This window comes from Lepidochelys olivacea (assembly GCF_965140295.1).
Source record: "Lepidochelys olivacea isolate rLepOli2 genome assembly, chromosome: 1".
In the NCBI taxonomy this organism is placed as follows: Eukaryota; Metazoa; Chordata; order Testudines; family Cheloniidae; genus Lepidochelys; species Lepidochelys olivacea.
Window position 1 is genome coordinate 322,890,946 of NC_140411.1, and position 14,331 is coordinate 322,905,276.

At 40.5% G+C, this 14,331-nt stretch overlaps 1 protein-coding gene across 3 annotated transcripts in view; it reads right to left on the minus strand.

Moving 5' to 3' along the window:
• TBC1D22A (TBC1 domain family member 22A) overlaps nucleotides 1-14,331 on the minus strand; it is a 438,694-nt gene that overhangs the window by 216,530 nt on the left and 207,833 nt on the right. For all 3 annotated transcript variants that reach the window (XM_084629309.1, XM_084629310.1, XM_084629311.1), the window contains one exon: nucleotides 9,943-10,018. In XM_084629309.1, coding sequence (XP_084485435.1) covers nucleotides 9,943-10,018 — 76 coding nt within the window. The remainder of the gene's footprint in view (nucleotides 1-9,942; nucleotides 10,019-14,331) is intronic.

Genomic DNA, 14,331 nt, shown 5'->3' on the forward strand with positions numbered 1-14,331 from the left:
TATGAAACACTGATGTATAATAATAATGAGCTAGCTGTATTCAACTGTAAGCTCTTTCAGGCAAAGACCATGTCTGTCTATGTTTGTACAACTGATTTTACTTTAACAGAAGTAGTAAACAAACAAGTGGATGAATTAGATGGAGCAATGATTCTATAACTTCAAATTTTGTGTCTCCTATAAAAATATTACATTAATTACATTCGTAAGATCTTCCTTAATCACAATTGATTAGAAGCTCTGTTTTAACTCAGATTTTTTTCTTCGATGAATGAAGAAGCTTGGCTGTTTAAAGTCTGATGCAACGTTCTGCAGTCCACACAGGACAGTTACTTTAAGAGAGGAGTTGTGATCCATGAGACTGGGTTAATGAAGGCTGCTTGAGTCGCTAATGTAATGCATTCACACTCAAGGGTAAATATATCTTTTCATATGCTGGTAATCCATTATGACTAGCAAGCAGTCTTCACAAATTTCATCTACACAAGCAGCTACTTATTTTGTTAAGGTTCTTCCCTCCATTATTCATTCAGTGAGCACCAGAATCAATGATGTTAGCAAGAACATGCACAAAAGTTCTGTTAGCAAAATACAGTTGTGTGAATATAATTTTCCCTCCACAAATTGAATTTGTGGTTATGGTATTTTTGTTACTGTTACATTTTGTGTAATCCGCCAGATTATAAAAAAGTAAGCACGCAACTTTGTGCATCAACTACTCTGCTCTTCAGGCTAATTTGACTTTTACCTACAGCATGGTAAGGTAAGTCTGCTGCTGTATCTCACAGGGCGTGTTTGAAATGAAGACGCTCCTCTGACATTCTGAAAGGGCACAAGGTACTGCCAACCAACCTTAACTGGGCAATGAATTTCCCTTGTTTTTTTCAGTCAGTAGTGGGGGGGGGGGCAGAAGAGGGAGAAGAGTACCTGTGTGAGGCAGGAATAAGGGGTCTTCCTGGGAATACTTGATTACCACTCAGCTCTGCCCTCCCCCTGGCTCCTGCATGTCTCCAGCATGGCTAGAGAGTCTGAGGAAGGAAGCTGGTAACCAGCTTGTGAAGAGCCTATCTACAAGCTGGAGGCAACAAGGGGGAGCAGAAAGAAAGAGAGAAGCCCTAGGATTCGCTATTCCATTTTGGGTGCTGGTGTAAGGGGACAGGGTTATGCACAATCCTCTGCAGGATAGGAAGGCTACAGATGTGTGAATTGCCCCATTCATTTTGATGGCATGTTCTCAGCTAAATGAGAACAGCCCCTGGATATGAATTCAGCCTGTCAATAATTTAGGTGTGAAATGCCCCTTTCATCTTAATGTGTTCTCCCCCTTCTTCCAAAGCCAACTCCAGTTCTTGTTATTGGGCATCAAATTGTTGTGCTCAATGGACAATCAATTTTCAAGATAATCTTCCTATGTATGTGGAATTCAGAGCAAACTGAACATTAAGATCAGCTTCTTATTTGGAGGCTTTATCTGAGGAACTTCTTTGACTCACCATTGCCTGGATGAGACATAGTACTTTTCAAGATATCTGATTACATATGTGGATTCTGGAGAATTTAGTGACAAAAGGAGAAAAAAATGAAATGGAAAATGCAAAACAAAACCCACAACATTAAGGATACTGCTATTAAACATTTATATTACAGGTCCATTGTGTTAGGTGCTGTACAGACAAAGTAAACGATACTCCCTACATCAAAGAGCTTGCAATATAAAAATTAAAGCTCTATTATGTTCATTCGTTTCCACATTTTATTGCACTTTCCTGCCAGAAGACTATGTAGGAGTTTAAAACATAGGCCTAGAAACTTAACTTTAAGTACATGTTTTAAAAATCCATTGACCAACATGTTTATTTTTTTTTTAACTAAACAGAATTAAAAAAAAAAGCCAAACACATATTCCACCTGCTCCTTATGTTTTAGGAGATATTTCTCTATTTAAGTTTTATGCTCAGTCTTTTCCATCTCTGCTAACCAGAACCTTACTTGAACATGATTCTTCCAACCAGCTCTCTTGACCCGCCCATTAGAATGTAAGTTTGTATAGATACAAACTGAACATAATAAACACATTGAGTGGGAAGAGTACTCACACAAATCAACCTCCACAGTAAACCGTTCCATTTATTTTTCCTGCCACACTTCCCAGTTGTTTTCATAAGGCTTATCTCCTTTTCATCATCAAATGGGAGTCAAGTAACTTCCTTCAAAGCTGACACTAATGCAGCTTTGTGAATCAGCCAGTGAAAAGTGATAAGAAAACAACAGGATTGTAGTATACAATTCAGGCAGTTTCACATACATAGGTTTGGATCTTCTTTTTCTGCTGGAATCTGTCCAACTGGAGGCACAGCATGGATTTTTAATGATTGATGCTTTCAAATGTTTTGTACATAATCTATAGTACTGTGTATTGTATTACTAATGATTCCTCAGAGACGCAGGGTGGGTGAGTTAATATCTTTTATTGGACCAACTTCCGATGGTGAAAGACAGAAGCTTTTGAGCTAAATAGAGGTGGCTACAACTACACTGCAAATAATCATTCTTCATGTATTCTGAACCACAGATCCATTAAGTCTTAGTGCTTAGACTTTGCTACCCAGCTGATGTTCTGATGTTTAAAGAATGTTTTAAAAACATATTCACATGCTGCTTGTATATTTCCTTGTATTTTAAGACACGCAGCACTTTACGCTGTTCAAATATAGGTTTTTTTTTTTTCCCCACTGAAAATAATGAGTTTGTTTTGGTTCTGAATTTAAAGAAAGTAAATTTTAGAGTTTAACTATGCAGAATGCATACAGTTAACCAGGTTAATTTAAGATGTTAGAATCTACCAATATACACGTTTTTTCAGATGACAGTATGAAAAAACTGAAAAGGAATCATAGGAGTATCAGGGTTGGAAGGGACCTCAAGAGGTCATCTAGTCCAACCCCCTGTTCAAAGCAGGACCAATCCCCAACTAAATCATCCCAGCCAGGGCTTTGTCAAGCCTGACCTTAAAAACTTCTAAGGAAGGAGATTCCACCACCTCCCTAGGTAACACATTCCAGTGTTTCACCACCCTCCTAGTGAAAAAGTTTTTCCTTACATCCAACCTAAACCTTCCCCAATGCAACTTGAGACCATTACTCCTCGTTCTGTCATCTGCTACCACTGAAAACAGTCTAGATCTATCCTCTTTGGAACCCCCTTTCAGGTAGTTGAAAGCAGCTATCAAATCCCCCCTCATTCTTCTCTTCTGCAGACTAAACAATCCCAGTTCCCTCAGCTTCTCCTCAGAAGTCATGTGCTCCTGTCCCCCCTGTGTTGTTGCCCTCTGCTGGACTCTTTCCAATTTTTCCACATCCTTCTTGTAGGGTGGGACCCAAAACTGGACACAGTACTCCAGATGAGGCCTCACCAATGTCGATTAGAGGGGAACGATCACGTCCCTCGATCTGATGGCAATGCCCCTACTTATACATCCCAAAATGCCATTGGCCTTCTTGGCAACAACGGCACACTCATGTTCCTTGGGTCTTAAAATTTACTTACCTTGGAAGTACTACCATAGAGAAAATTTTGCCTTTGGGGTTGTAACTGTCACACACACACACTTTTTAAAATCAGAACCATAATTTAGTTACAGTAAGACTCAAAGTAAACAAAATGGTGTTGGTGCACTTTTGGTAGAGTTGGTGTAAATACCCGGACTTGTACACTGATTGTTACATAGTTTAAATAAAACATATATTGAAGAAAGGACAAATGAAAAACAGGCTTATTCAGAAACAAGAAGATAATCTGAGACAATTGTAAATGTGATTTATATTCTGAGCTGGATTACTTTAACAGTATCTTGTTAGGGAAAAGAATGGTTATTTACTCAACAGTAAATGTGGTGTTACCTGTCAGCTCTATGCTCTTGGGGAACCAGGGCGCAGTATCCAGCCTGTCTGACTCACGAAGGACCCCCTCCCCGCCCTCCAGCCTCTGCTTGAACCAAAACTGATCAAAGAAAGATTTACAAAAAGCAATGAAAAGCAGTGGGAGACTCACCTAAACCCTTCCGGAGAAGGGTGACAGGATTAAGTAAACTCCCCTGGCCTCATTTGAATTGGAGATGAGACAGGGAGGCTTCTCCATTAACACACAGAATGGAGAGCGGAGATTCCAAGGCAAGAACCGCATTGAACTCTGGTACCAGAAAAGCAAGGAATCACTGCATGATGGGGGATCTCTGCTCCAGATGTTAATGAACCCACGCCTGCACACACCCAGTTCAGTAGTTATCAGAACAATTCAAGTAATAAATCCTTTATTGGTATCCAAAATACTGAAGCTGCCTAATTGCATTGCAAACTCCCTCAAAGGAATACCACCCATAGCCAGGAATTATCAGTTCCTATTGTCTAGCCTGAACAAAACAACTTTGGTATACTCCCTTGAAACATCAGCTTATCCATAAACAAATCTAGTGTTCTCCCTTCAACATTGTTGTTTTCCTACAAAAACCCCTTACCCATGCTCAAGTAAGTGTTCTGATGCCTGGATCCAAAATCTGTATCAGTTCAACTGGGACTTCATCTTCTCCTGACTGATCATGCTGGGGGCTCTGCCTGTCTCCAGCACTCCAAACCCTTATCTACCACCACCACCACCGGGGAACCCTGACTGGTTCACAGAGTGGTAAGAACCTAACTCTCTCTTTTTTTTTTTTTCCTACTCTAGGTATAGCTTTCTAACCCTGACTTGTGTGATCAGTTATAGTTTTCTAAACCTGACTTTTGAAATCCTATTTAAGATACATTTAATATTGCAACTGTTTCTCTCCCCCCGCTCCTTGGCTACCCCATTTGCTCTGCAGCAATGCTTCTCTTACCTAACCTCAAGGTCTCTGTAGCGCACAAAAAGCCTGTGGGGTTTGGTCATCAAGTGGGTTACTACCAGCACAATTGTAATGTGAAAGTGGGGACAGGGACATGCTGAACATAGAAGGGTGGCAGCTTGGAAATACTGCACAACCCAGCCTGCTGAGTCTAGGGGCATATGAGGGTGGCAGCTTGGAAGTGCTGTTCGACCCAGCCTGCTGAGTCCAGGGACATATAAGGAGCCACCTTGGGAGTGCTGATTGACCTGGTCCGCTCAGGTGCGCTCTGTTAATGTGTGGTGTTCATCTGATTCTGGGGCTGGAGGAACCCAGCCCTGGGGAACCTAGAGCTCCTGCGCAATAGCTCCATTGGGAGGAAACTTGCAGAAGGGATAGGTACAGCTCCGTATGAAAACGCAAGTGACAAGCAGTACATGGATAGAATTACAGAATCTGTCCCCCCGCCCCAGAAGAGTAACCCTAATAAATGAGCGTACCCCAAAGTAACGGGCAAATCTGGTAACATCGGTTCTTCAAGATGTTATCCACATCCACCTAAATTCCATTTCTGATGCACATGCACACAAGCTCCGATTCTTTTGAACAGAAGTGTCTGTAGGGTCCGTGTCTGTGCCTGTGTCCTCCAGCTCCATGTAGATAAGGGCATAAGGGTCGGGGAGCTGCAATCAACTTTCAGTTCTTTCACCAATACAGAATCCAGGTGATACTGTACTCTGTAGTATGGGGAAGGAGGGCAGATCATAGTATAACTGGGGACATCAGAACTTGAAGAACCGCAGTTACTGTAGAATAAGGAACTGTTCTTTCTTCTCAAGCGTGATTGTCCACTTGTCTTACATTTCTGGTACTTCACAAGAAGTGGACTCGTGTCCAAGAGGTGGGTGTTCTGCGTCTACTGAAACAAGGACTGCAAGAAAGCTTTGCCAAGGGAGCATCAGATCTTGAGCAATCACTGAGTAGTGATGTGTAAAGGTGTGAACTGAAATCCAGATAGCTGCTCTACAAATCTCTGAGATTAGAATGCCTCTTACTGAAGTTGCAGAAGCTGCTTGAGTTCCGGTGGAACAAACTCTGCTCTGTGTAGGTAGGTCCAAATGTGCTACATTATACTGCAGTCTAATGCAGTCCAAAACCCATTTAGATAACATGTGGAGACAGGCTCACCGTTCATCCCATCAGAAAAGGCCAGGAACAATCATGGTGAATTTCCAAATGGTGGAAGAGAGTTCTCGGTACATCTAAATTGTGGAGCCTAGTTTCTTGTAGACTAGCATCACATTTAGGGAACTTAACTGCTGGGTGAATCACTTGATTTAGGTGAAAATCTGACACTACGTAAGAACTTCAAGCGAAGTCTTAAGGTTATCTTGTCATTCTGGTACACTGTATATGACGGTCCTTCAGTGGGCTTACATCTCTCCTATTCTTCTGGATGAGATGGTAGCACCTAAGAAGGTAGTCTTCACAGACAGGTGATACGAATAGGTTGCCACAGGTTCAAAGAGAAGTCTCATTAATGCTGATCACCCTCTTGGGATTTCAATGGATTGTTAAGTGTCTTTGATTGATGGAAACACACAAAAAGGATCTTTGAGGAACTTACCAACTAATGGGTGAAAAGACTGAGACCCTCTATGGAAGGAAGAGCAGGAAAAGCTGCCAAATGGACTCATATGGAGACAATTCAGAGCCCCAAATGCTTTAGGATTAGAAATTTAATCTAGAATCATTGCTATTGGGATCTCGTAAGATAACAGATACTTCTGCACTGTCCAAATAGTGAAATTTCAATTTTTTTGCATAAATCAGCATTCACATGAGGGTTTAACATGCTTTAATTTATGCAAATTGACTTCACATCTTTAATTAATTTGCCTGGGTAGACGCCACCTAATGCTGCTTGTTGGGATGCTCAGTCCCTGTTAAGGAAATTGTATTTAGCCAGGAACTTGGTAGTTCAAAAACCACATTTGTAAACTGGTTGAGGGATAAGCCTTATATCAAGAGGTCAAGTCCTTTGGGGTTTTTATCCAGTGGGGTCATTTTGGGTGGTCCCTGTTTAGACCACTTGTGGGCAACTGCAACCACTATGGATTCAAGTGTCGGGTGATTATAGAAATGTACAAACCCCTTCAAGGGGACTTGGTAGCGTCTACTCATCTTCAAAGTAGGTATCGCTGACGCTGGGGTTTGCCATAGGTCCCTTCCTGGATCCAGCAAGATTTCATTTATTCACATTGGCGACCTACCAGGAACTGAAGGAACTGCACTAGAGGAGCTCCCGCAAGATCTGGTAGTCATCTGGCTGGGTTGACACAATTGGAGTAAGAGCCTTATCAGGTACAGATGACAATATCACTAATGTGATAGGGTGGACATGTGTCTCTAGCAGACTTTCTTGCTGTAAATCCTGGTTCTGATCCTAAAGAGTATGGTGGACCAGTTGCCTTTCATGAGGTGGTCTAAGAGGTGAGGGGAACCTGGCTTTAGAGGCAGGAACAACCAATGAAGTCTTTCTATTGAGTTGCATCCCCCAAGGGGCCTGGAACCACCACAATTATATCAGATAGGAATGTAGTAGGCCCCGGAGAATGCCAAGAAGGGTCTCATCGCTAGGTTCTCAGTATCTCATCCTGTGTCATCTAACTCCCTGTCAGAGCAGCTTGGCTCATAGTGAGGTGAGTGCAGTAAGTATGTGGGAAACATCTCTCCATTTTGCTCAGATGCTGAAGAGAAATCTCTCTTCCATACATGGAGCCACTCTCTTGGAAAGTCTACAAGGGTCTAGAATATTCTGTGCAGGAACTGATGTAGCGAAAACAGATGTCAACGGGGCTTTTTTTAATGGTGGTCAGCAACAACAACCTTGTGAGGACAGTTACTTTCAAGTCACTCAATACCGTGAATCTCATCAGAACAGAGATGGTCAGTTCCACAGGTATACCCTGCACATTAATGGGCAGTATGGTATATGCTGCAGATGTCAGTGCCAGGTGCTTCAGTTCTGAGTACTTTGGTGCCGGAGCTTGGATGACCATGCCAAGTGTTTCAGTGTGAGTACTTTGGTACTAGCTGAGGCATTCACCAGCTCCAGCTCATGAAATGGCACCAACACCATCTGGTAACCCAATCTCTGCATTTAACTACCTCCTCACCAGCACAAAGTAGACTGGGGATATCAGTCTCTCCTATCACCCTGTGACCCATTTTGTTTTCTCTCGGTCTCCTCGGAACACCGTCAAGGAGGGTTGGGAAGCTCTTGCCAATTCCACAGTGAATGAATGGGACTTTCTTGAGGAGGACTGAAGTCAGGAGCTGGGGGTGGACCTAAGAATACCAAAGCAATTAGTGACCGTTTGGAAGTCATCTTCTCAAATCGGCTGGGAGGATGCCTTCATGGACCGCGCCGTGAAGAAAAGTTTTTAGGAGTGATTCCCCCTTTGAGCATTCAAGTGGTGTATGTGCTCCGCCTGGGCAGAAGCAGCACTTCAAGTGTCCATCATTAATAAGAACAGCTGTCTTGCAAAAGGGACAGGACTTAAATCTGGGAGATTTTGACTCTCCCAGGTCCAGGGGTGGCTGTGGCTAGAGCACCTCCTATTTAAAAGATTTCTTCCTTTTTATTGCATACCAAAAAGCTTAAAAACTATATTAATCTAACTATACTACAAATTATACCTACAGCACTAGATAAATAAAAGCCAGTTGCATCGTGCAGAGATATGGGACCTGCCAAAGAAGTACCATGGGCAGTAAGAAAAAACTGAAAGGCAGCTGAGCCAACCCCAACCTTTATGCCATTGGCTACGGAGCACTGTAGGGTATGCAGGATGCAGGCATGGCTCCAGTTGACACTGGCATTCAAAAGATTTCAATTTCACAAGCATGGAGCACACATGCATGAGAAGTGGAATATATATGGACAATTACTTGAAGAACAAACTGAAATTCCCACCTAAATCCACTAACATTTTGATAAAATAACTTGGTATATTACACAAAATTTATTACATACATATATTGAATAGGCTATACATTTTCAGTCTCCTAAACAATTTATCTTTAAGACTGGTTTTCATTCCCTCATTTTCTCATTTGTTATGACACTAATAAGGTACACAGAGATATGTCAAGAAGTCAGAATGTAAATATGTGCAAACAAGTTTAACACTGGTGCAAGAAAAGCTTACAATATGTATAATGAAAAAAGAATTCATCTTTTCAAAAAGATTATTCAATATTAAGCTATTTAAGAAATAACATTTATTTTTCTCTCTCATCATTGACAAGGTACTGTCACAAATATATGCTTAGTTCTGCTTGGCATCACTTTGTTAATGCTCTGTTCATTAATTTAACAAACTACCAGGAGAATATGTTTAGAATGGGCAAGGCATTATCTCTTGCATTTCATTTAATTAAACTCTGCTATACCAATACGACAGTCAGCATTTCATGAAGGGAATTATTTTAAGGATGAAGGTAGAAAATATTTCAAAGTTCCCTGCTAAAACATGAAAGCATAATCTAAAATTATCCCTGCAACTTACTGTAATTTATCTACAATATTAAAGATGTTATTTCCAGAGTTAGTAATTAATTGGATTCCACAGAGAAATTATTCAGGCATTCTTGATAGCAAAACGATCCACAAAGGAACAAAACATAGTGCCGAAGGACAACCATAAACAACCACTGTGACTCTGCTGAATTACAACAATCACTGAGCTTAATGTGAAATAAATGCTGGCTGCCTTTTGTATGTGGCCATTACTCTGCTGCAAAGAGATTGCCATTGAATTTTGATTACATTGCCTTAATAAAAAGTAATGAAAGTGGCTCATGCTCTAGTGGCTTTCCTTTAAACGATACACAACAGTGATCTTGCAAAGGCCACTATGCCACAAGTTGATTGAGTATGACACCTCGCCTAAGAAAGGCTGTGTTACACTCTCATGGTAGATAACTGCACTGATATTGGCTAGACTACTCGCAAAGCTTTTAACTAAAGACTTTCAGTGAAGCACCATTTAGAGTCTAGGTTAGCTTTTAAGACTTACCATCGATCCGGCTAACAAGTTCTTCCAGCATTTTCACTTTCTTTTGAATCCCTGGCTGTGCAAAGGTGTAGTTATCCTAAGGAGGAAAAGATCATATAAATAATACATAATGGCAAAAATTATGAAGACTTTTCATTTGCTTATTTAAATCCACATATTTTTGTTTGATATAAAATATAAACTTTTCAGATGAGGACAATGGCATTTAAAAAAATGAAAGTTCTGTTTCTATATATTTATTATTAATAATCAGTAATTAATCACATTCCATAGATGTAGTGGTGATCTCCATGTCCAGTGGCTTACCTTTCATTTTTGACTGCCTCACTTGTACTTCAATCGCTAATCCATCCCCACTGGAATTTATGTTAAGATTCTAAACCTCTGAGCAGATAACAAAAGGGCCGCAGGCCCTTTTAAATTGCCCTGGTGGGCTGCAGGGCTCCTAGGCTCACAGGGCAGTACTGGCAGTGGCGATGGCAGCTAGGAGGGAATATGGAAGCCCTGGCTGTGCAGGAAGCGCGCGCCCAGCAGCGCAGCCGGCAGCTCACTGTGCATCAGACAGTGCAGGCGCAGCACTGCCCAAATGTCAAGAGGACCTTTCTAGGGAGCCCACTGACTGTTCTGCCCTTGGAAGAGCTGTCCGTAGGATACGGCAATCAGGGCAACCGCTCTGGGCCCCACGCTTTGGGGGCCCCGTGGGCCGGCAACCTTGGCCAGCACAGTCGGCCCTGGAAGTGATGGATTTGTCACTTCCGCCCCGGGTTCCGCACCTCCATAGGGACAGCCCTGGCCCTGGGGCCCAGAATTCCTGTTAGCAGACCTGGTCACAGGTAAAATTGTGAACCCAAGTGCAACATGCAAATTCCACAATTGTGCAGACAGACTGAATATTTTTATGTGCAAATGCCTGATCTGAAACAATGGCAAATGGTCATGCAAATTATTGTAGTTGTACAGATGTGAGTTCTGATGTATTGAGAGTGAATAGCTTGAAAGTCTATAGACAGGGAATACCACACTTTGGTTATACTTCAGAAGAGGAGATGAAACTCTCCCCTCCACACTACGCCTGTCAATATTTTGAAGAGAAAAGTTACTTGAATACATTGTAGAATACCTAAATATTTTGTAGCATTCTTCCTCTCGCAGCCACTATGCAGCAGGACTCATGCTACTATGGCATGATTTTAAACATGGAGAGAGAATAAAAGAAACCCCAGTACCAACACAATTTTTTTAAAAGAATGCAAACATTTTAAAAATTGTTTTCCTATAAAATGTGGCACACACAAAATATCTAATGAGTTGATATAGTGTAAAAGATATTTTGGCATAACTCATTGGCGACATGCCATTGGTGAGCTGTGTAGCCATCCCAAAATCATGCTAATAAAACCATCCTTGCTGTTGGAATGCTAATCTTTCCATTCCTATCTTGATTTCAGCTGGGTAACCTTAACTTTGCATTAATGCAGTGTAGAACATTTAACAGTACTTATTTTTTTTAAATACAATTTTGATGCATACATATTAATTTCTTCAATTATATTTACGGGGTTTATAAAAATTTAGAAAGTGTCATTTAGATTTTTTAAAATCTATAATGTCCTAAAACTGAACAAAAATATTAAAGCTTTGTTTGTGTTTAACAATCGTTATATAAGTTAGAATAGAAAACATCAGAATATGGAAACAAAGTGTACTAATTTATGGATAATAGTGAACTGGAGAAACACAATATGCAGTAACTAAATGAATTTTTTCTGGTAACCTGAGTTTCATTTTGAGCAGACTCAATAAGGGCCTGATCCAAATTCCATGGATGTAAATGGGATTCTTTCTACCAACCTCAATGAGATTTGGATTCCCCCCCAAGACATTATATGAAGCTGTTCACCAATGTGCATTTTCCCCAACTACCAAAAAAACAATCTGACAAATTAGCATGATTAGTAGCCTCTGATCAGCAGAAATCAAGAACTGGACTAAAATGGATATTACAGATCAGCTATACTGGCAGAGGTGTGCTGGAAAGTTTACATAGTACCATTTAAAATATGTTGGATTATAGCCTGTACTAGTCCTCAATTTTACAAATACTAAAATCTAATTTGAAAAAGCAAATTCAAAAGTTCACAAGGGAAAATTACTTACAGGTGCTGTAGTTTGTTGCCCACCCTAAAACAGTGAACTGAGGTCCCAACACCAATATGGTGCCACCAACTGGAAAGCGAGGTACAGATTTGTGAAGTCCCACTCTCACCCCGCAGATTACACCCATCCATTAATTAGAGACATTTCCAGATAAAAATTAGTATGCAAAATAGGAAGAAAAATAACAAAACAGTACCAGCACATTATCCAGCATAGGGTAGGATTGGATGGAAGAAGAGAGGACTACACCGAACAGATAACCGGTAATTTTCCCTTGTCATACATCTCTCTCTTCTCCCATCCTATGACAAGGGATAAAGGACCAGACAGAAGATGTAGCAAACAGTGATAGTGCTGTTAAAAAAAAAAAAATCATAAAAGTCAGACCCAAAAAATCATGAGCCTGGGTTAAAAAAATAATCTGACTAAAAATGCCTCTCATATAGCCCTCCTTTTCCCTTCTTATTCTCCCTCTGACACACGTTACACTGCATCTGGCCTCCAACATTTCCCTGCATCCTGTCTGCAACCCACTTCCCCCAGATTTACTCGTAGGCTCTTCAATCTGCCTCCTCCCTGCGCCCCCCTCCCATTTCTTTGCATACCCACAGCAAGCCTCCTGCTCTCCACATTCCTCAAAGTTACTTGCCCTGTTCCCTAATATATTGCCATTCTCGGATACTCTCACAGTACCCATTCCTAGCACACCTGCATTCTCTTTTCCCCATGCCTGACTCCCAGCTTCCCTCGGGGCAGCCTGGTTTTAGTCTCAGTGGAAATAGCAGGAGATGGCATCCATCTTTGTCTACTGGATGGCCAAAAAGCCACAATCCCACAATTGTGGAAGAAGGGCATATTGGTTAATAAAACCAACCTGCTTTAGAGAGGAAGTGAAGACAGTGATTAAAAATGTAATACATAATACATGGAATAAAGGGAAAATTTATATTAATTAATATAAATCAGAAGCCAGGAATTGTAGGGAATGTATAAGGGAAGCAAAGAGACACAAAGAGAAATCTATGACCAGCATAGTTAAAGACAATGAGAAGGAAGGGTTGTTTTTTTTAAAAAGTATATTAGAAATAAAAATAATCCTATCATTGGTATTGGTCCATTGCTAAATGGAAATTGGAGAAATATCAATAATAATTCAGAAAGTGTTCAATAAATATTTCTGTATGGTATGTGGGGAAAAAAAGAGGTGTAGCCATATCATACGAGAACATACTTTCCATTTCACTAGTAATTGGGAAGACCTAAGTAACTATAGGCCTGTCAGTCCGACATTGATCCGCAGTTGATATGGGATTCAATTAATGAAGAATTAAAGACGGGTAATGTAATTAATCCAAATCAACATGTGTTTATGGAAAATAGATCCTGTCAAACTAACTTGCCTTTTTTTTTTGGATGATATTACAAGTTTAATTCATAAAGGTAACAGTGCTGATGTAAGACATTTAGAGTTCTGCAAGGCATTTAATTTAGTCCCGTATGTTTTGACTAAAAAACTAAAATAATGTAAATTTAACATGGCACACACTAAATGGATTAAAAATTAGCTAACAGATAGTTCTCAAAATGTAACTGTAAACAGGGAATGATTGCCAAGCAGATGTGTTTCTAGTGGAGTCCTGTACGCATTGCTTCTTGGCCCTATGCTATCTCACATTTTATCAATGACCTGGAAGAAAACATAAAATTATCACTGATAAAGTTTTCCAATAATACAAAAATTAGAGGAGTAAATAAAGAAGACGACAGATCACTGATTCAGAGTGATCTGGATCACTTGGTAAACTGGGCACAAGAAAACAATACATGTTTTAATATGGCTAAGCATAATTGTACATGTCGAGGAACAAAGAATGTAGAACCTACTTGCAAGATGGAGCACTCTATCTTGGGAAGCAGTGACTTTGAAAAAAAAAATATTTGGGGCCATGCTGGATAATTAACTAAACATGAGCTCCTAGTGTGACACTGGGCCAAAAGGGCTAAAGCTATCATTGTAGTATGAAAAGGGGATTCCTGAGTAACAGTAGAGAGGTTATTTTACCTCTGTATTTAGCACTAGCATGACTACTCCTGGAATATAGTGTCCAGTTCTGGGGTCCACAAATCAAGTATGTAGATAAACTGAAGAAGGTTCAAAGAAGAGCCATGAGAACAAATAAAGGATTAAAAAACATGCTTTATAGTAATAGGCTCAAAGAGCTCAACCTACTT